The 23094-nt window shown below is 49.5% G+C and overlaps 1 protein-coding gene across 2 annotated transcripts in view; it reads left to right on the top strand.

Moving 5' to 3' along the window:
* Positions 1 to 1150: 1150 nt before the first annotated feature.
* Positions 1151 to 23094, top strand: part of PHGDH (phosphoglycerate dehydrogenase) — a 31194-nt gene continuing 9250 nt past the window's right edge. Inside the window, exons 1-5 of one of the 2 annotated variants that reach the window (XM_070367403.1) lie at positions 1151 to 1386; positions 6797 to 6948; positions 8996 to 9061; positions 12354 to 12408; positions 12497 to 12595. In XM_070367403.1, the coding sequence (XP_070223504.1) occupies positions 1249 to 1386; positions 6797 to 6948; positions 8996 to 9061; positions 12354 to 12408; positions 12497 to 12595 (510 nt within the window). In that variant the 5' untranslated portion in view covers positions 1151 to 1248. Of the gene's footprint in view, positions 1387 to 1998; positions 2142 to 6796; positions 6949 to 8995; positions 9062 to 12353; positions 12409 to 12496; positions 12596 to 23094 lie in introns of those variants that run through there. The other variant, XM_070367404.1, reaches the window with a different exon arrangement.

Genomic DNA, 23094 nt, shown 5'->3' with positions numbered 1-23094 from the left:
CACCCGAGCATTGTGAATAGCGTAGGACAACAGAACACAAAGGTTAAGTGGGCTGGATATAATGAATTCTAATTTGTCTGTGAGGGTCCCTGACTCTGTTTCTGATCCTGCTACTGATGCTAAGTCACTTCAGTCGTGTCCGACTCTGTGCGACCCCAGAGATGGCAGCCCACCAGGTTCCCCCGTCCCTGGGGTTCTCCAGGCAAGAACACTGGAGTGGGTTGCCATTTCCTTCTCCAATGCATGAAAGTGAAAAGTGAAAGTGAAGTCGCTCAGTAAATGTCTGACTCTTGGTGACCCCATGGACTGTAGCCTACCAGGCTCCTCCATCCATGGGATTTTCCAGGCAAGAGTACTGGAATGGGTTGCCATTGCCCTCTCCGGTTTCTGATTCTAGGTGGCCTTAAAAAAATCCAAAATAGGATTTTCCAGTATTCTGTAAGATAGGGCATGGAAGAGCATGTTTGTTGTAGGGTTTAAACATAAAGGAGATAAGGGCTGGAAGTGCCTCCTTGGTCAATATATAAATTAGGCCAGACTGACATCTCATTTTCTTCTTTTTCTTCTTCTTTCTTTTTAAAGTAATTAGAGAGGAAGTAGTGGAAGAGGAGAATATTGAACAAATATTTTGACTAGTCCAAATGGACTTGTTCTTTTTCAAATTTACAATTTTCATTGCATCATTCATTTGGAATTAATCATGGTTTTGTGAGGTTTCAGAAACAGTTCCCTATTGCTTTTTATTATTTAACTTTCCACATCTGTGTCTTTGGTACTCTCGGATGTTAGCCAACCAGAGGAAAGGGGCTATGTCCTTTTGAAATTCGAGCCCCTTCAGCATCCAGCGCCTTGCCTTGCACATAGTGGGTGCGTTAATAAATGCTTGTTGAAGAGTTAGGTCCTTAAGAGGAAAGTGAAGAGGAAATATTTCTCTCGTGATGAGAGCGAATATTTCTCAACTTATTTCAGATATGAATCAGCTACTCAGCAAAAACATGCTTCTGTCTGCTCACCACTTATAGAGAAATGCTTTGGTTGAGATTGAGAGACTGTCTCGAGGATAATAAAGTGGGAGGAGATCTGAAGACCCAGAACCACCACGAGGGGGCGGAGTCACAGAGAGTTGGAGAGTTTCTGTCCAATCGCGAATCCTGCGCAGTTACTGAAGCCCGCCAGTCGAAGCAGCCGCGTGTCGCTTTAGGTGTTTCTGCCCAGGAAAAGCTGCAGATTCCAAGGCCGACTCCAGCAATGGCCTTTGCAAATCTACGGAAAGTGCTTATCAGTGATAGCCTGGACCCTTGCTGCCGGAAGATCCTGCAAGACGGAGGGCTGCAGGTGGTGGAGAAGCAGAACCTGAGCAAAGAGGAGCTGATAGCCGAGCTGCAGGTTAGGCGAGCGTGAGAAAGACAAGGGCTGTGTGGCATCCTCCGTGGACAGTGGTTGACACACTCGGCCCAGCGCGCCCCACCCTCACCTCCTACCTGGTGGTCAGTCTTGGGGGTCTCCCGAGTTTGGGGGCTGGGGAAGGTGGAGGGAGAAAGAGGGAGGAACCAACGTCTACAAGCTGCAGGATGCAGACTTTCCGTTCAGTTTGCAACGGCGTGTTTCACGTTGGAACGTTTCCCGCCAACATTGCAAAGTGCAGGCTGCGCGCGGGATGCCAGCGCGGCTTCCCAGGGCCTTTGCGCGCAGTGGCCCTGGCAGCCCGGGGCCTTCTCTCCCGCCTCGTGCGGGGATGCCGGGGGGAGGGGCGCCAAAGTGGCTTCCCTTCTTGGAACTCAGGGACCGGCGAGCCTTCCCTGGCCGGCCCAGCCCTGGCTCGCCCAGCCAAGTCCTGCCTTCCCTGGGGGACGCTGGCGGAATCCAGCCTGTCGCGTGGCTGCTCCAGCAAGCTCCCCTAGAAGCCGCAGGGAAAGCGGCGGGACTGGGGCAGCAAACGCCATACCCGCCTTTAGTCTGATGCAAGACTACGAAGAGTTTTCACCGCCCCTCGGCCGCCTGGGAGCGCTTGGAGGAAGGAGGGGCGGGTGATGGGGGGCGCCAGAGATCCCCGCGCCAGCCGCGCGGCCGTGACCGCGGCTCCGGCGGTCTCCGCCAGCGGTTTCAGCCGATGGCCTCACCTTTGTCCTCGGCGCGGCAAGGTATGGCCACATCCGTGGAGAATCCGATCCCGAACGCTCCCAGGAAACGTGTATTTCTTAGCAAATCTTTCTCAGGAGCGTATCACCGCTTGTCGTGTTATATAATTAGGGCGGTCTACTTCGGATCTTTCTTCACCTTGTTTGTAAAATCTCTGCGAGATTTGGTAGCCTCGTCTAAGCTTATAACATTTATTTTGGGAACTCTTCACTCCCGTTACCGCACTTCTTACTTCTGGACTGCGCCCAGCGCCCAGGTGTCTCCCTCCCACCCGTCCGGAAGTATTTTCCCTTGCCCCCCAACTCCCACACCCGGCCTTGTAGCCTCCTACCAACTTCAGCCAGACTCAGCGCAGATCCACCCCTCCATCTTTCACTCCTCGAGAGGCCCTTAAATCAAACCACGGGGGTGGCCGCTGTTGCTCTAGCGGTGAGGCAATCACACGGTCTTCCTAACTGTCTTTATATCTCCTGCTGGGTTTCTCCTTGGAACCCTTGTTGGCTCCGGCCCCATGGTACTGTATCCAGCCCCTGTCCTGTACTCAGACTCTAAGTTTGACTGGTTCCTATCTTCCAGAAGCTTGTCAGCTGGTTAGGGAGCCTGGTTAATAGACTGTGAAGCTAGTGACCAGATAACATAGTACTTGAGTGCTAAATGAGACCATCAGAAGCCTAAGCCTCTGCCTGCTCCACTGCTGCTCAACTGGGGAGGAGAGGGTGATCAGCCTTGACTTGGTGGGGGCCAAGGACTCAGGAGCTGATCCTTGGAGCACCCTCGGCGTGAATGCGAGACAGGCACTTCACTTGTCACCTCCTCGTTTGTGCAGATGGCAGCAGTGACTTTGGCTCTGGGCAATGGCCAGAAGGCAGTGTAGTGGTCTCTAGATCCTCACCTCCACCAGACCACCGGGCTGGGAAGTGTGGATGGGACTCGGGGGCTTTCCGGCTTTCTTGTGGAAATGAAAATCCTGTACCCCTGGGGTAGGGTGGGATGAGGGAGTGGTAAGTGAGTGGAACTGACAAGAATGGGAGCCCTTGGTCACTAGTTGCAGGGTTCAAGGATGTTGGGACGTTGACTGGGAATCGGGGGCTGGGACTTAGAGGATGTTTTAAAGGCACTGCAAACTCCTGGCAGGAAGAGAGGTGTTTGTTGGCTACATTGTTGAGGGATTTGGGCATGCCCAGTTTTCATGTCTGTCTTTGTAAAACAACAGTTTGGAATCCAGGTTAGTCTCCTTGGGCCAGTAAAGGACTCCTATCCAAGCTACCTCTTGTTATTCTGAGTGGAGAGGTATCTGGGTTAGCGGCCCCTGGCCTCCCCCGTTTAAACCTTTTTCATACGGAAAGAAACTGGAGCAGGTTGCCAGAACCACGCCTGGCCTCCCTTCACACTCCTTGGTATTCTGGGCAGGCACGGTTTGTTCTCTCTCGCTCCGTGGTCAGGAAGTACAATCATTCCCCAGAACCATGCTTTTCAGACTTGAAGCAAGTCACAGCTCATTAGTGGGCATTGAAGTCCGTTTAATGGGTCGTGATTAGCATTAAAAAGAAAAAAAGTAAATATCAGAGAGCAATACAGATAGGCTAAATGTGTTTGGTACTGTGGGTCTTAGTCAAAAGTTTGGAAAACACTGGCTTGATATAATAAAGCTTCTTGTTGGAACTCAACAAAACTCTTATTTAGACTGTGTACCCCTCTTCTATCATCTTATACAAATCTAATAATAAATATTAAGTCTTACCACGTATCAGTGGTTTTAGACTTTGACCATGACCCACAATAGGAAATTTACTTTACACCGTAACTCAGTATACACACACATATGTGTACACACATACACTCAAGTTTCATGAAAGAACACCCATACTATATGTGCTGTGTTCTGATATTTTCTTCTGTTTCATTAAATAACAATGCTGGTCAGAGTCCACTAAACGCAGGCTGGTAATGCATTTAACTTTCTGAGGCACCTTTGTATCTTTATCTCTGAATTTTAAGAAAGGAAAAGAAGGGAATAAATTTCCATGCAAGAGTCCATGTTTTGAAAGGCTCTTTTAAAATAGCACGTTTCCAGCCTTTACAGTAGGATTTGGTTGGCAAAGGTTACAGAGCCATCTACTTAATGAGGATCACATATACTGTGCCAAACCGTGCCTACCTGCATTCTCTGTAGCCAGGGGAACATAACCTGGAGACTTTCTTTGGCATCCCCTATTACATAAGTCAGCGCATGCTTGTGTATTTGGTTGTTCAGTTGTGAGGCAGGAGCAATGCTGAAATCACCCCCAAGGCGAAGGCTGTCCTTCTTGGGAAAGGAAGCGTGTGTGAACTTGAGGAGCATGAATGGGTTTCCACTGCTGAGTTGGCATAGTTTGTCTGGAATAGCCATAAATCCAGCAGAACAGGGTCCTGCTGTTTTCCAGCTCTGAGGCCACTGAGGGGCTGGGAGTAGGAAGGCACACCAAGTGTGGTGAATGCCTATTCCAGCCAGCTGTCATACACGGATACAGCACACACAGAGCAGAGAACAGCAGACAGCAGAGTGGGTGTGGTGTTGAGATTCCTGTCGCAGGAGCGCCAGAGAGGACCTTGGGATGCTGCAGAAGAAAATTATAACCACAGCAAACTTCTGAGAGGATGTGGGCTGCAGTTTTCAGAAGTAGAGGAGAGCTGGGGAGAGCAGGGAGCCACGTGTCAGAGGGATGGCAGGGTCCTGAGAGGGGGGCGGTGCCTGGGAGTGCAGACTCTCAGTAAATGTGTGCAGATTGACTGAATCCTAACTTTTTTTTGAGGGGGGGGTGGCCACCACACGTGGCTTGTGGGATCTTAGTTCCTTGACCAGCTGTTGAACCTTACCACTTGGCCTTGCAAGTTTGTGAACTCTGGCCACAAGCTATGTCCAGATCGTGTGGGACCAGTGTCTGCTGAATGAAAGTCTGCAAAGGCAGATTCTCACTTGGGATGGGCGAGTTCTGCTTGTACATCTCAGCTGGTCTGACTGGAGGCTCTCCAGACCTCGTGGCTTCAGAGAAAGCTGGGGCACACCCTTGAGGGAAACAGAGACTGTAGGATAAATCTCCATAAGGGAGATCCTTCCACGGAGGCTCTGCTTGTTAAAAACTCTGTGCTGTTTCTGTGCTTGTCCTTGGAGTCTGCAGCGATGGGGTGGACTCCTGGGGAGTCTGTATGCTCTTCTGCAGCCAGTCTGCCCTGTGGGAAGATTCCCAGGGTTTGGTGAGGGGCTGGCAGCTTGGAGAGAGTATTCAAGGAGCATTCTATTTCAGAACCACAGACACGAAAGGGTGTGAAGTGCTGGTGAAGGGTCCTCGATGCAGCTCTCTCTGGTCTGGCAGAGCTCCAGCCAGTGAGCATGCATGAAACATTCACACCTCCAGAGAAGTAGTTTTTCAGCCTTTTCTAAAGAATCATCTCAGTGTTGAGAAGCCCTCCAAGTCTAAGTAGACTGCAGAGTAAGCTTCTTTTCTCCTCTCCCCTCTGTGGAGGGAAAAGAACCCTCTGTTCTCCCTGCATTTAACTTGTCCAAACTTGTTCCTAGGCTCTGGACTTGTGCAAGTAAACACGAGTGGGCCCTTACCCTAGAAGCCAGATGCCAATAGCCCCTCTTTGTCTTTGGAATCCATGTGGTGGGAAGGGAAGAGAGAAGGTTCTCATGGGATCCAGCTGGGTGCCCCACTGGGGAAGTGCAGGGCGAGTTACAGGTTTCAGATCAGTTGTCTATTCCAATGCTCTTGTGTTACTGGAGGAGACCGGGGTGGGGGTGACATAACTTGGCACAGTGACCCCGCATGTCATTGGCAGCACAGGGCCTAGAGCCCCAGCCTCCTGGTTCCCAGCTTGCTGCTTATGCAGACGCCCTTGCAGCTTGCTCATCAACCAAACCTGGGACAGCCAGAGTTGGGCAGAGTGTGCATTTGCTCTCCTGCTCCATTTCCTGGGCCTTCTTGATGCATATTGGCACAGCATCCTTATTCTGCAGAAGATACTATCAGATGCTGGGCAAGCCTAAGGACGATTGTCCCCGGGTCTGGCTTAGCACAGGTAAAATGGCTGTGATGAACCCAAAAAGTCTGATTTTTCACATAGATTTAGTTTTAGTCTAATAGTGCCTGGTTTTCTGAGCAGCTGTGAACCAGCTTAATTGTTTTCTCCCCTTCCCTCTACTGTGGTTTCTATTTTAGGAAATGTTTTTCTTTTAATAATTTGCCTTTTATTAACTTCACTTAGTCATTCAGCCGACCAGCATTTATTGAGTGCCTTCTATGTGCCAGGCATAGGGGCTCACAAAGTAGAATCTGATCCCACCTCACCTCTTCAGTAGCTCCATGTCTGATGAAGAAAGTGATGTCCCTTGAGCTGGGCCAGATATCGTGCCAGGGGTTGTACCTGTCCTGTCTCATTTCCTCCTCACACACCTGAGGAGGCCGAAGCTCAGAGTCTTAGCTTGTCAGGGCTGGAGCTTGGATTTGAACCCAAGCCTGACTGTTGGCAAAGGCTCTCAGAGGGGTGTGCGCATACACACGCCTTCCTTTGCTTGAACGTATCCAGCGTCAGCCAGCCTGCAGGGACTCCCACCTTGGACAGAGAGGCTGTACAAAGACCAACTCTGTGGATCCAGGTGTTTCTTTTTCTGCCTCAGGACTGTGAAGGCCTTATTGTCCGCTCGGCCACCAAGGTGACCTCTGACATCATCAACGCGGCAGAGAAGCTGCAGGTGGTGGGCAGGGCTGGCACGGGCGTGGACAACGTGGATCTGGAGGCCGCAACCAGAAAGGGCATCCTGGTCATGAAGTAAGTCGTGGAGGTAGGGGAGTGAGTGTGGAGACTGACCACGTGGAGGGAGGAGATGCCTGTAGAGTCAGAAGGGGGTCCAGGAGTCTGCCTGCTCCAGGCTGAGAGCAGATGGGGTGGGGGCAGATCAGAGCGGGTGACAGGAAGCCAGGTGTTCTTAGAAAGACAGACTCTAAGAGTCCTTTTATCTTGATTTTTAAAATTTTTAAAAATAGAGTCTCTTGACCTTTTTGCTCCTTATAACCTTCATTTCCAGAGAAGAAAAGACCCAATAGAGGGCATAAAGGGTAAACATGTGTTAATATTCTAAAAATAATAAGGAAAATCTTTTGAGAAACGAAAAATAGTTTCATGGGTTTTATCTCTATCTTCCTTTCTGCAAGATGGGTAGAATCAACATTGCCCTTTGATTTATCATGTGAGGAAGATTTCTCAGTGCAAAACTTGGGGAGAAATAGGAGGAGAAGCCCAACAGGAGAAGATAAAAGTATTAGCTTTGTTCCTAATAAAAGCCAGGTTGGGAAACTTGATAAAAGTCTGTGGTCAAAGGGCCACCCTCTGCCTCTGTCACAGGTACAGATGTGTGACGCTAACACCACAGTGTAAATCAGCTGTACTCCAATAAAATAAAAGCTTGATGGCGTGGAGCAGCAGAGATTTGTGCCTTTTGTAGGCAGGTCGGTCCTGAAATAAGAGGAGTCAGATAAGGGCTGAGCCACACACGTTTCTCCCCATCTAATGAGATGCTTCTCTGCCTCTGGAGAAGTAAGTCTGGGTAGAGAGAGGCCAGGTGTGTTTCTCAATGGGGGTCCCTCTTCAGGAAAACATAAAGCCGGGGCAAAAGGGTTTTCTTCCAACTTTGGGTTTAGGGCAGGAGTACCTCACAGAACTCAGGGCTGGTGGCATGGGGTTGGGGGTTTGCATTAAGAACAAGTACACTCAAAATGTTGGAGAGAATGTAGAAAGAAGGGAACACTTACACACTGTTGGTCGGGATGTAAATTGGTGTAGCCACAGTGGAGAGCAATATGGATCTTCCTCAAAAAAATAAAAATAGGCCTACCACATGACCCAGCAATCTCATTCCTAGGTATATTGGGAAAAAAATGCTAATTTGAAAAGATGCATGTACCCCAGTGCTCATAGCAGCATTATTTCAGTTGTCAAGATGCAGAAACAACATAAATGTCCATGGACAGATGAATGGATAAAGAAGTTGTGACACACACACACACACAAACACACACAATGTAATGCTGTTGTTTAGTCTCTAAGTCGTATCTAACTGTTTGTGACCCCATGGACTGTAGCCCACCAGGCTCCTGTGTCCATGGGATTCTCTAGGCAAGCATACTGGAGTGGGTTGCCACTTCTTACTCCAGGGGATCTTCCCAACCCAGGGATTGAACCCATGTCTTCTGCATTGGCAGGTGGATTCTCTACCACTGAGCCATTCTGGGAAGCCCATATAATAGAATATTGGCCATAAAAAGAATGAAATTTCGCCATTTGTGGCAGCCTGGATGGTTTTGGAGGGCATTAGGAAATAAAAAGAGAAAGACAAGTACTGTGTGATATCACATGTAAGGAATCTGAAACATATAGCAAACTAGTGAATATAACAGAAAAGAAACAGATTCACTGATACAGAGAACAGTCTAGTGGCTACCAGTGGGAGGGAGGGGCAACATAGGGGTATGGAGTTAAGATGTACAAACTATTAGGTATAAAATAAGCTACAAGCATATATTGTACAACATGGAGAATAGCAACAGTATTTTATAATAGGTATAAATGGAGTGTAAACTTTAAAAATTGTAAATCACTATATTGTACACGTTTAACTTATATAATATTGTGTATCAGCTATACTTCAATTTTTAAAAATCTAAAGAAATGACCCATAAAGCTAAACAAGAGAAATAAAGAACTGGTAAGCTCATGGAGCAGGAGAGCAAGCTCGGGGTGCACTGGAGGCTTTCCACAGGGACAGAAGTGGGAATCCTGGTCTGGCTAACAGATGACCCCCTTCTTTTTCCATGCACAGTACCCCCAATGGGAACAGCCTCAGTGCTGCAGAGCTCACCTGTGGAATGATCATGTGTCTCGCCAGGTAAGTGAGTCCCTAACCTCTGAGGAGAGTTCCTCTCTGCGGTCTGTCGGTTATTATGACTCCCTAAGCAAACTGACCCAGAGAAGCTTAGAAACACTTCAGCCTGGTGATGTGCAGGCTGCTAAAAACCTTCAAGGCTGTCAGGCCTTGACTGGTCACTCATTATCCTGGTTCTCACGTTCATTACCTGGGAGCAGGCCCATTGAGAAAATAAATACGTGGGTGATCTTCTCTTTCTCCTTACTCACTTCCACTCTCCACACACATCCCCTGCGCCGGTCACAGTGGTAGGTGTCCACACACACATGAAGCCTTCTCGGATCTCGAAGCCTCACAAATGCTGTTTCTGCTGCCTGGATATCTGTCCCTGCCATTTCTTTCTTTAACTCTTAAAACTGTTCTTCAAGGTTAAGCTCGAGTGTTAATTCATCCAAAAAGCTCTCTCTAGATTCCCCAGCCAGGCCGATTCTCCTGGGGCTTACCTCTGTCACTGTCCTTGCAGATCTGTATGTAAGAGAATGGAATAGAAAGCTTCCCTGGGATCCCTGGGACCATGACCTGTGGGTTCATAACACAAGAGATCTCAAAGGGTCAAATCTCTTAAAGAGAAGGGACAGCCTAGGGACCAATGAATATTGCACAGATGTACACGAGTCTTACTGTGTTGGATGGTAAAGTGACTGTCTGAGCTCCTGCTGTTGAACAGGTAGTGGGTCATTGGGAAGGACAAGGAGCCAGTGGACAGGCAGAAAGATGCTTTGGGTCCCTTCGCAGGTCCATGGATCCTTAACCAGGGAACCCAGGCAGCCAGGACTCCTTACTTCTCTACTCAGGGGGTCTGAAACCTTCTGGGCCTGAGAAATGATTCTTTCCCCTTCTCAAGACCTGGAAGAGGGTCTGAGGGCACTCACCTTTGCTCTAACTCTTCCTAAGAGTTCTACCTGAGATCGTAGGTCTTCACTGATACTGACCTGTCAGTGAAGATGAGAGGAGATTGGAAAAAGGGAGGAATAGGGAGAATTGCCCAGCAGAAGGGACCCGGTCCAGAAGGGGTCCCTGCATTGGCTGTTTGGATCTCCCAGAACATCTAGAGAAGTATTGAGGCCTGATGCCCTGGTGTCACATGTGCTATTAAATTCAGTGGTGTTTGTTTGTTTGTGTTTTTGAGGGATGAGGGAAGGATCCCAGTGCAGCTTTCTAATTCTCTCACATTTTTTTTTTTGGAGGTGATGTTCCCTTGGGAGTCAGGAATAGTTTTCCTCCTATTCCACGACCAGCTTTACTTAAAGGAGTTGGCAAAGTGGTATGATTCAGGTTCCCAACCACTCATCATAACCTCAGTCATCAAAGATGCATCAAAACTAATAAGGGAGCACGCTGTGAGAAGGAATCACCGGTCTCATAACTCCCTGTGCGCTGGTTTAATCAGTCTGCTTTCCCAGCCAGGCAGCAGTAGAAGGGGTTGGGGTGCGGTGGACAGAGAAGTTGAGACACTGGGCAATGTGGGTGGAGAGCAGGCCGGGATGGGCCTTGCGCTGGGGGACTTCGACTAGATGCCTGGTCCTGAGGAGCTGGAGAAGAACAAGGACGTGGAAAGACAGTGAGGAGAATGCAACAAAGGTAGACGTCACTGTTCCGCCTGTTTTCCTTCCTCTTGTTAAGTCAGGTCGGCCTCCATTTAATTCTCAGGAGATCTTCTGCCCACATGTGGCCCTGCTCACACTGGCTTGCTGAGGACCCCACGGTGTTAAAACCTGAGACCATGGCCAGCTGGGTGGAGCACCCAGAGAGGGGTGTGGGTGTTTCCTGTACCCAGAGGGCGGGTGTGGGGGTTTCCTGTACCCAGAGGGCGGGTGTGGGTGTTTCCTCTACCCAGAGGGCAGGTGTGGGGGTTTCCTGGACCCTGTGGTGCCACAGGCATACCTCAGATGGCACCATGCAGCCAGGTGGGCAGAGGTCGGGAGGCGAGAGGACAGAGGAGGCAGATGGCGGCTCTGTCTCCCTCGGGCAGGTTTGCTTCTTCGAGGCGAGTCATTGTCCTCAGTGCAGTGAGGACTTTGTCCTTCTTGCAGTGGGGCCTGATGGGCCAGAGTCGTGAGATGGGGCTTCTTCCGTGAGCTTTGTTGAGTTTGCCCGTGAGTTCACAGGGCTGAGACAGCAGGGCAGGTTCTCTGTCAACCTCATCCTCAGATGGAATCTGTGCCTGGTAACGTGTAGCCAGGAAAGAAAGCTTTGTATCAGAACTCAGGGAAGTGGAAATAAGGGAACGGTTATCTTGGAATCTCTGTTTTCTCTCTCGCACATGCAGACACGCACACGCGGCTGAATTTTATGGCTGGCAGGAAAGCCGGCATTGAAATACTTAGGAGGCTGACTGGTGGGGATGCCTTCCTTGTCTTTGAATTCATTCTGCTACTTCTGGCTGAGTGATGCTGGGCAAGGTGTTTAACCCCCAGTGCCTGCAATCTGCCCCCAACTCTCCCGCCCACCCCCGCCATGCAGTTATTGTGAGCATCAAATGAGCTGATATTTAAACATTGCTCCTTATCTCCTCCTTTCTCACTTCTGGAAGAGCCTGGAGGACCATGATCCACATAACATATCTTGCCTCTGATTTCTCACATCACCCTAATTTCCTGTGTCCCCTCTGGAAAACACATGGAGAATCAGACCTCCATATTGGCTGATAGGAGGGGATAGGCTGTGGAGTGTGTGGGGTGTCGTGTGTGTGTGTGTGTGTTTGGTGAGACAGGAGGTGCTACGGTTGTTGGAAGTGTCCAGACTAGTACCTGCTCACCCCAGTGTAGTCTAACTCTCAAAGGAGAATAAGTATTCAACTATCCCCTGATATAGTGGGAGATGTCACAGGTTGTAGCTCTGAATGAAATAAGAAAATGGAAATCTTTGTGCTTCTGGAACATTTGGTGTTGTTAAAATCCCCCAATATACCATTTCATTATCTCTACAAATGCTGGAGGATTAGCTTTTGCCTTTTACATGTCCGGAGTCACTGAGGCCAATATTGAAGCAACTGAGATGGACTCAGAACCTCCTGCCCGACATTTGGCTGGAAACAATCCAGGGCTCCAGGCCAGGTCTTGTCAAGGGATCCTCCTGCTACACTCCTTTGTCCATCCTCGGTATTTCTGAACCTGAGCCCCCAGACCTAGCTTGAGCTTGTCTTCATCAGGGGATGCCCGGCAGAGGCAGTGGCCATGCAGCCTTCACACTGCGCCTCCTTCCTGGGCTGGTGGGGTCTGGGTGGGCCTGCTGAATGTGTCTGTCCTTGCAGGCAGATTCCCCAGGCGGCGGCATCTATGAAGGATGGCAAGTGGGAGCGGAAGAAGGTAAGCGGCTGGCCTTGCCTCGCCCTGCCTGGCTCGGTGTCCACGGTCTACTGCAGGTGCTGACTTCAGCTTCTTTCCCTGTTTGCAGTTCATGGGAACCGAGCTGAATGGAAAGGTCCTAGGAATTCTTGGCTTGGGCAGAATCGGGAGAGAAGTGGCCACCCGGATGCAGTCCTTTGGGATGAAGGTAAGAGGTCACCAGACCTCTTTGATGTGGGGCTTCCTGTGGCAGTTTTGGAAGAGGCAGCTTTGCTTGAGAGAAGCTGAAGGCTTTGTCCGAGGAAAATCTGATGCCCCCTTTAGAGCCCCTGAGTAAATGGGTGGTAAAGCCAGGGAGGGAGGGGACATGGGCCCACCGACCTAGACCCTTGAACTCAGCATCTGGGAATACTTGGTGGAGATCCTTCAGCTCTGGGATGAGTAATTGCCCTGAGTCCCCGTGAAGCAGAGTGGAGTCTTATCCTGCCTGTCCTTCCCTCCCCTTCTGTGAGGGCCTTCTGGTTTTGCTGCTTCTGTCTCCTGTGATAATTCAGAAAGCAGGAGCAAATTTGTAACCCTGCAGCAGAGCCATTGCTGTCCCGTCTTCTAGCTCCCCTCCACAGTCCAGAAGAGGTTGAAAGGTGCTTGCCTATACACTGTGAGGGACTTCCCTGGTGGCTCAGACGGTAAAGAATCTGCCTGCAATGCCAGAGACCCGGGTTCAATCCCTGGGGCAGGAAGATCCCCTGGAGAAGGGAATGGCAACCCGCTCCAGGATCCTTGCCTGAGAAATCACATGGACAGAGGAGCCTGGCAGGCTACAGTCCAGGGGGTCACAAAGAGTTGGACATGACTGAGCAACTCACACTTCCACTTTCATACACTGTGAAAAGATCATAGAGCTCGCAGTGGCTGGGAAAACTCACACATTTCTCAGGAATCTTCCCTGACCCCACCGCCCACCAAGGCTCTGTCTTAGCCTGTGCTTGGAGCTCAGTAGTTCTTCTGGTTGAGCGAGGGTTTTCATCAGAAGCAGTACTGCTCCCCAACCCCCACCCCAGGACCCATCCAGAAGACCATGCCAAGAGAGAGGAGACCCACCAGGTGCCCACATGGGCGAGAGAGGTGTGGCAGCTGGGTGGGCTGGTGGGCATCTCCATGTGTACTGTGGCTGTGGAGAGAGGGATTGTGGACTCAAGCTACAGCCAGGAAACATTAAGGAAGATGGTTTTGAAAATCAGATTATTTCAGGTCTAGAAACATTTACATAAAGCTGTATGGAATTTTCGCTTTTTTCCTTTGCTCCTTCCTTTCTCTATGTCCGTCTCACTTTGCATTAGGAGAGACCTTATAGATTAACCCTTAATTTTATATCAACCTCTGAATTTTGTAAGTTTTTGCTAAGGGCTCATAGCAAATGGATGGTTAACAAGGACCAGCTGGGCATCCCTTTGTACCACAATCTCCATCTTCTCTACTCACCATATCGACTGAAGTCAGCCAGACATCTCTGCTAAGCTTTAGCACCAGGAGGGAGAGGTACCTTTTTCTGGCTCCCTGTGAGAGGGGGCATGGCCCAGCAGGATCCATTGATCATGGAAGCGGACCAAAGCCATGTCCTTTGTGCAAGCCACAGGGAGCACTCTCTCCTTTTTGCTTGTTTGTGAGGGCTCAGGGTAAAGGTTCAGCTCCTGGAAAATTCTGATCATCTAAAAGCAGGGGTCAGGGGTTCAGTAAAACTCAGGGAGGGCACGTGTACCCGAACACGTGAGTGCTTCACTGATGACGTGGTGACTTGGGATGGTTGCCAGACCCAGCGGTCATTCTGTCACGTGCGCGGCCCTCCCGTAGGCACCACAGTGCCCTGGGCTCTTCTGGCTCGGCCACACTCATTGTCAAGGACGTGAGACTTTTGTGGTGACTTAAGCCAGGCAAAAAAACCCTACCCTGTTCCCTGAATAATTTAAGTGATTGATAAGCTTGTCCATTCTTTCGGCATGCACGCGTGCTCAGTCACTCAGTTGCATTGGACTGTTTCTGACTCCATGGACTGTAGCTCACCAGACTCCTCTGTCCATGGGACTTCTCAGGCAAGAATACTGGAGTGGGTTGCCATTTCCTCCTTCATGGGATCTTCCCTACCCAGGGACAGAACCCCACCTTGGCAGACGGATTCTTTACCACTAAACCACCTGCGAAGCCATCTTGTTTCCTGAATAATTAAGTGATTGGTAAGCTTGTCTGTTCCTTTGGCAGCACTCAGCTACTTAACCGCAGCCCCGGCTGCTTCCCAGAGGCACAGAGGGATACAGGACCTTGAGCATCAGCAGCAGACGTGACTGACAGGGCTCAGCTCAGAGATGTCTGGACCCTGCATATGAGTGCTCATCTGTGTCTCTGGGCATAGCACATACCACATGCCCACATGCTCTGTCCCCAGCATGGTTTTGAGGGTGTGGGTACCTTTTTGTGTTGCAACATATATCTGCTTCTCTGGGGGGTTCTTCTGTGCAGATGTCTCTGGAGGGTCACTAGACTGTTTTGCTTCTGGTCCATGTTCTTTGTAAACCTGAAACACACCTTGGAATGTACCCCCACCCCACATACACCCCAGCCCCTCCAGAGCAGCCTGGCTGTGGTGCTTTCCCACTGGCCCAAAGTGGCCTCTTTTTGTAGTCAGCTGCTCATTTTGATCCAGCTCCCTAACAGCTTCCTGGGTCTGACACATTTTGAATCATATCTCAGTGCAGAGAAATCACTGACCTGCATCATCTGAACCTTGGTTGATGTTTGAGCAGTTGCGGAGAGCAAGATTTTCTAAAGGCCAAGGAAGGAAGATTCTTGAACAAATTGCTGAAGAGATGATTTATCAGCATCCAGGCAGGATGAGTGTTTACTAAACACAAGCTGTTTCAAATAGTCTTGGTCTCTCTTTGGAAATCAGTGGTAAACTGGTAATATCATGGGACACCCTAGATGTATATGTCTTGACTATTTAAAATTATAATCATGTAATAAGTGAATGCATTCTCATAAAAATTGAAATTTAGGTAAAGGTCTCCTAGATGACCATCCCAATCCGAGTTTCCTCAGGTAACATCCATTTGATATATGTCATCTTGGACTTTTTCTATGTGTTTACATGGAATACAGGTTTCTGGGATACAGGTACAGTTCTGTATCTGTAGAGGATTTTTAGCCTAGAGACAGTAGACTGTTGTGCATGTTTTTAAGATAAAAACATATGTCTTGGAATAAATAGATTTACTGTATTTTTAAACCGTTGCATGGAATTCCTTTGAAGGGATAAATTGCTTTTATTTGGCAATTACCTCAACGATGAACATTTTAGATCGTTTGTAGAATGTGGACTTTAGCAAGCGTTGGTGATGTCTTTCATGATATCTTTGAGATTGAGATGGAGATCATGAGCTTAGTGCTGAGGGTTTAGTAACTGGCTGAAGGATGTATTCATCTCGGTCTGCAGGGGGACTGGTTCAGGATGGTGCAGGGCTCTGCCTTGCTCCCTGTGCTCATCAACAGCCTGGATGATGTGTCATTTGTCGATGACAGGAAGCAGAGGGAAGTAATTAATACTTAAAAGTTCAGACTTAGGTCCTAAGAGGCATAGGAAGTCTAGAATGGTTGGGTACCCTAATAGGAAATTTAATTGGAATACGTGTCAGTGCCCCACATATGAGCCCCCAGAGCAAGTAGGCTTGGGTGTAGAGGTGTTTATAAAGGCTTTTCCAGGACAGGAGGCCTTTAGTTGACAACATTGCAGTGTGATTAATTGTGACATGGTTGATAGAAAAGCTTCTGTGACTCTTGGCAGCATTGAAAGAAGATGACTTTCAGAACAAGGGGGTGACATTCTTCATGCTCCGTACCAATCAATTCCTGTTGTGAGTATTTGAGCAGTCCAAGACCCCATGTTCTGCAAGACTGTGAAACTTGGGAGATGATAGAGTGACAGCAGCGGAGCCCACACATCTGTGCTTCCTGAGAAAGGGTGGAGGCACTGGGATCTCTGAGTTCATCAAGATGTGGGAGTCACAGGCAAGGCCTTGAAATAGCCAAAGGGAAGTCGTATAGCCAAGTCACACTCTCGGAGAAGTAGATCCAGGAAGGAGCACTAGAGTGCAGGCTGGAGAGGCAGCGTTACAGACAGAGCTGGCCTCAGTGGAATAAGTGGTCTCAGGAGAGAGTGAGTCCCCATCACTGCAGATACACTTGCAAGACCAGATAACTCCCTGGCCAGCAAGTGAAGAGGGGATGTGAACAGACACAGATGCCCTTTGAGCCCTCACATCTCTGAGTGTACATCACCCCAGTGGGCTACCAGTTTCTTTAAACTGTGAAATGGCCCTGGCCATGAGTTCACCGTGTGATCATCGGTAATGGTGCCAAATTTTTAAGGACTGGGTTTGTTACAGTAACTTGGGAGAACAACCTAAAGACATAACGATGGGACTTCCCTTGAGGTCCAGTGGTTAAGAGTTCACCTTTCAGGGGTTGCAGGTTCCATCCCTGGTTGGGAAGCTAAGATCCCACATGCCTTTTGGCCAAAGAACCAAAACTGAAAACAGAAGTAGTATTGTAACAAACTCAGTAAAGGCTTTAAAAATGTTCCACATCAAAAAGGTCTTTTTTAAAAAAGGACACAGAGTGGACCAGGCGGTGTGGGGGACCCTGAGTTGTTCTGGTTGGGCCAGCTGAAGCAGAACAGTAAAGCCTGTAGATGTTATTTTTATTATCCTCTTCTCTCCTAGCACTGGGGTCTTATCCTGTTCCTGATCAGTCACCAGGCTGTTAACCACTAATCAGGCTGGTGTGTGTGTGCTCAGTCACATCCGACTCTGTGCCACCCCATGGACCGTAGCCCGCCAGGCTCCTCTGTCCACGGGATTCTCCAGGCAAGAATGCTGGAGTGGGTTGCCATGCCCTCCTCAAGCTAATCTTCCTGACCCAGGGATCAAACCCGCGTCTCTATGTCTCCTGCATTGGCGGGCAGGTTTTTACCACTAGTGCCACCTGGGAAACCCAGCTAGGCTGTTAATAGGATGACTGTTATCTGACCCTCTCTAGGGTATCAGGATTTAAGACCTGACCCCATCATGCCACAGGAGCTGTAAGGAGAGACCTTCTTGTGCTCAGATGCTGGGGGTGGACCATCCCTTTTCCTCCTTCCCTTTGTGACTGTCTTGTCACTTAGGGAAAGGGGAGCTTAGCCAGGTGGCTTCCTAACAGCACGTGGTGTATGAGTGGGGATGGGTGAGGGAAGAGCCTAGAAGGAGCCTTGGAGGCCCTTAGAGCAGCTGCTGACATGCTTGAGCCATAGGTACAGGTGTGGGTTTCTGGATAAATCTGGCAGCCTGCAGCCGCTGGTGTTCTGAGTCACTTGAGTCTTAACACGCTAATATTCTTGTCCTAAGTAATGTTTCTGGATAACAGATTATAACTCTGGAGGCTCAACTCATTCAAACTGGCCTGTCCCCTGGGATGGCTTAACAGGCCCCAGCCAATCAGGAGCTGAGCCTTGTACTTTCTTACCAGGTTTTCTGTGAGGAGCAGACTAGCATCTCTTAACAGTTTCTTTGTAGCCAGTATTGTGATGAGTCTGACGTTAGCCCAAAGGGAGGGATGTTTAACTCGAGGCTCCAGTTGTCATCAATTCCTTTGGGTCTTGCCAATATTTACTGAGTTAGTTAGACAAGGCTGTGGATTGAAGGCAGGAGGAGAAGAGGATGACAGAGGATGAGATGGTTGGATGGCATCACCAACTTGATGGACATGAGTTTGAGCAAGCTCTGGGAGTTGGTGATGGACAGGGAAGCCTGGCGTGCTGCAGTCCATAGGGTCACAGAGAGTTGGACACGACTGGGCAACTGAACTGAACTGAATATTTACTGAGATCTGCTGTGTTAGATATCATGCCTACAATGACCCTCTGGAGTTGATATTATTATCCCAGTTTACAGATAAGTAAACTGAGGCCCAGGAAGGTTATGTGAAATGCTCAAGATAATAGGACGAGTAAGGTGTGGAGTCCAGCTCAGACTCCTCTTGGGTCCCAGTCTGGTGCTCTTTGCCCAGCACCGCCGCCACCGCTGTCCTTCCTGCTGGTTCCTGTTGGTACATCAGTCCCTGCGCCATGTTCCTGTGCTCAGTCATTCACACAGCAGGCAGCTCGCATCTCAATCTGGTACCTGAAATTCTTTCTGCCCCAGAGCAGTGGTTTTCAGATTCTTCCCAGAGCCTCAAGTTTAGACACATAGTAAGGACGTCAAAGGGCTTCCCCGGTGGCTCAGTGGTAAAGAATCTGCCTGTAATGCAGGAGACACAGGATTGATCCTTGGGTTTGGAAGATCCCCTGGAGAAGGGCATGGCAACCCACTCCAGTATTCTTGCCTGGAGAATCCCATGGACAGAGGAGCCTGGGGGCTACAGTCCATGGGCTCACAAAGAGTCGGACACGACTGAGCAACTTAGCATGCACACGTGCACTCAAGGACATGGAGTGTGGGCCCAGGGAGAGAGCAGATGGTGGGGCTTCTGGGCCTTCACCTCTATGGTTTTGAATTGATCTGGTTTTATATTATTATTATTTTTGACTGTGCTGGGTTTCGTTGCTGTGCAGGGGTTTTCTCTAGTTGCCATGCACAGACTTCTCATGCTAGTGGCTTCTCATACAGAGCTCTAGGCTCTCAGGCTTCAGTCGTTGCAGCCCGTGGGCTCAGTAGTTGTAGCTCATGGGCTTAGTTGCCCCATGGCATGTGGGATCTTCCCAGACCAGGGATTGAACCTGTGTCCCCAGCATTGGCAGGCGGATTCTTAACCTCTGGACCACCAGGGAGGTCCTGATATGGTTTTATATTGAGTTTGTGTTTAAGATTTCATTGTGTGGTTCGGGGGGAGAGTGCCAATGCTAAACTCAAAGATTGGCTCTGGGATAGAGAGAGGCACGTGACCATTAGGCTCCTCTGTTGGAGCCCTTTTATACCTTGAAAGCCTCCCTGATCTCCTCCATCCACAGGCAGCCAGAGGGACCAGGAGCAGTGTGATTGGTCTTCCAAGGCTGCCTTCTATGACAGCAGCTAGGAGGTCACCTGGGAGCACCACTTGAAAAGCTAGGGTTCCTGTGTTGCCCCAACATCAGGACTCTGTCCTGGGGCTGGAGTTGGGGTGGGGAATCCCTTTATGCAAATCCCCAAGACTCCTCTCTAGGAATAGATGGTATGAACCCGGAAGTGCCTGACATCCATACGTTTGACACCTGACCTTTCTTGGACACATCGGAACCCGACTCGGGGTTGGTCTCCTGGGCCTCATGTCACCCTTTTTACCTCCTGGAACATGTCTCCTGGCCCTTAGTTTAGTTCAGCCCCTGTCTCTGCCCTGGGTATCTTGAGTGAAAAATGAGAACAGGGTAAAATTCTTACCCTGCAATTGTCTGCAGATGAAGGAGGTTCTGTCTGTCTGTGAAAGAAAGCTGAGTCAGGGCCTGCTGACAGCCTGGCAGATGCTTATCTCCCCTGCACCACCACCCCCACCCTTTAGCCCCAGGCACCTGCAGCAGGGACACTGGGATAGACTCAGCCTGCAGGAGCCTTCCTCGACAGCCCTGCGTGGATTCTTGGCTCCTGAGAGCCCAGAGGCAATAGGGTTGTATGAACTTGCTCCCTTAGGTTTGGCTGTGTGACTTCTGTTGGTGTCCCCATCCTCCCCATGTTCTGCATGAAGAAAAAAAAAAAAGTGTATCTGGATTAGAGATGAATGGGACATTGTTCCAGCCAGCCTCAGAGCCAGTGGACAAAGAAGACTTATGAGAACCAGGGCAGGGTCCTCTCCGCTCCCCTGGATGTTTAATTCTCCCCACGAGAAAAGAAGAGTTTACCTCTGTGGAATGGCCATGAGCTTACCATCCTATAAGGGGTGGGGAGGGGGGCAGCCTCTTTCCCCTATACCTCCACGAGGGTTGGAGTGGGACCCACTTGGCTTGTTTGGTGCCACAGAGCTGACGATGAATGAAAAATGTGGTTCCAAAAGCCACATCTCATTCATAACTGTTTTTTGTTTTTTCTCTAGGAAGGCTGACTTGATCTAGTAATCTTCTGTGCCATGATTTTCTAAAATAACTTTTATATTTCCCCTAGCTTCAAAAGAAATTCATGATCAGTGGGGGAAACCTGAAAGAGTTTAGGAAAGCATAAAGGAGAAAAAAAGTTAATTCTACCACCTAGAGGTAACCACTGTTGAAATGTTAGGCTTTGTGTTCTTTCTGTTTGTGTTTGGTTTCATCCTGGGCCAATTCTGAATGTTTTCTCAGGGAGCTTTCTTTTCATGGAACATTGAATTGTTGAAAGCCAGAGGAGGGGTCACTTTGAAATTTTCCACCTGTTCCTTTTCTTAAAGTTGAGGATCCAGGTCTGGAGGCACTGACTTGCACCTGGACACACAGTTGACCGCACTTGAGGCCAGACTCAGGCCCATCTCCTGGTTCAGAGTCCTTATCTTGGGTCCTGCAGACCTGCACAGCTCAGCCAACTGTCCTGCCTTCTTGAGCATTTCAGTACCTTTGAGATTCTTATGACTTCTACACCTCTTCCCCATCAGGTCACTGTGGCTGACATGGGCCAGGCCCAGGGAGAGAGCCCGGGGCAGGCCTCCTGGGTAGACCAGGCAGGAAGTGGTTAGGTCTTTGCTATTTCTAGAGAAAAATGCTTCTTACCTAGTTGCACATCCCTCCCAGCTGCTTGTGCTGCCTTGGCAACCTTCAAAGCATCGCCCCTACTGAGAGGTATGTGGCTGGTAGCCAGGATTCTTTCTGATAAGAAGAGATGTTTCCATCTCATTTTATCCCTGTTTTCTCAGGTGGGGGCTGTGGGCCTCCCCGCTCCACCCCTGATTAGCAGGTTGGAATTAGGAGCGTGGACCCTGGATCCAGAATACTTGTGTCCCAATTCTACCACTTGCTACCTTTATGACCTTGGTTAAATCATTTAATGGGCTTCCCAAGTGGCTCAGTGGTAAAGAATCCACCTGCCAGTGCAGGAGATGCAGGTTCAGTCCCTGGATTCGGAAGATCCCCTGGAGAAGAAAATGGCAACCCACTCCAGTATTCTTGCCTGGAGAATGCCATGGACAGAGGAGCCTAGTGGGCTGCAGTCTACAGGACCACAAAGAGTCAGACACAACTTAGCAACTGAGCATGCAAATCATTTAACCTCTGTCTTAGTTTCTTCATATGTGAAACAGGGAAGTAATAGTATCTAACTCATCAAGTATGAGATGCATGTTGTCGTTTGTTGTTTAGTTGCTAAATTGTGTTCACCAGGTTCCTCTGTCCATGGGATTTCCCAGGCAGGCATACTGGAGTGGATTGCCATTGTTTTCTCCAGAGGATCTTCCTGATTCAGGGATCAAACCCTTGTCTCCTGCATTGGCAGGTGGATTCTTTACCAGTGAGCCATCAGGGAAGCCCCGTGAGGCACCTAGTTAATGCAAAGGGTGTTTGCCATGATCAGCTATGAGTCTGTGCCTTTTCTTCCTTCTCGTGAGCGTTGTCTTCTCTAGCATTCCCTCTTCCCATCAATATGTGATGACCTTTGGCTGATTTCATGGGGTCAATGAAGTTTACACCCCAAGTTTCCTGTCTGCCCTCATCTCCCAGGAGCCAACCTTCCCTCTTTCTCTGAAGCCTCAGGGAGGTACCTCTGCTTTGGGGGCTGCCCTCTCCCCACCAGCTCAGACCGCGGTTCTTTCTGGATCCTCTCAACCCACGGTGCCTCTAAGTCTCACTTTCCTCCTCTTGATGTCCTTCCCCTCCCCAGTCAAGCCTGCCTTGTTGAAAGGATCTGCCTTTAGTCGTTTATACCTCTGCCTGATTAGTCGCCCAGTTACACCTTCCAAGACGAGATACACTTTAAGCCTTGTGAAAAGAACCTTGGAGAGACAGGAACCTACTCAACCCATCTGGTATCAGCATTGGTGTTTCACCCCCTTCCCCAGTGCTGAGTCTGTCTTGTTGATAGCCCTCTGGGCACCACCACCACCCTTCTCCCTTACCTCTTCCTAGCTCCGTTGAAGTGGGCGGCATGCCTGCCCATCTTCTGGCCCCTGGGGCCTCCAGCTGCAGCCAGCTTCTCCCCTCCTTTCCCTCGTGCCCTCTGACCGCGTCACTGCTCCCCACAGCATCGTCCTTTCTCACGGGGGCTCCCCACTTTCAAAGGGTGTCTGAGCTTCACTGGTTCAGCCACATACCTGCTGCTCCAGAGCTTGGAGGTGGGTGAACCTCCCTTTGAATTCTGACCCTGCCTGCTCCAGCATGGATGCCCCACTTCCTTCAGATCTCAAGTAGGAAGAATAATAGTACCAACCCCCTTGAATTCCCGTGAGAGAGAAATGGGTATTGTGGTAGTTGTTCAGTTGTGTCTGACTCTTTGCAGTCCCATGGACTCCGCCAGGCTCCTCTGTCCATGGACTTCTCCAGGCAAGAATACTGGAGTGGGTTGCCAGTCCCTTCTCCAGGGGATCTTCCCACCCCAGGGACTGAACTCCAGTCTCTGGCATTGCAGGCAGATTCTTTACCGTCTGAGCCACCAGGGAGGGAAGGCTTAACAGTAGTACTCAGTTTGGAGTCAGTGCTCCATAAACGGTAGCCATGATTAATAATACCAGTACTGATAACTAATAGTTACACTTACC

The sequence above is a fragment of the Bos mutus genome, chromosome 3 (genome assembly GCF_027580195.1).
Source record: "Bos mutus isolate GX-2022 chromosome 3, NWIPB_WYAK_1.1, whole genome shotgun sequence".
Classification (NCBI taxonomy): domain Eukaryota; kingdom Metazoa; phylum Chordata; class Mammalia; order Artiodactyla; family Bovidae; genus Bos; species Bos mutus.
Note: the sequence above shows the minus strand (reverse complement) of the source record. Positions and strands in the feature narration are given on the sequence as shown.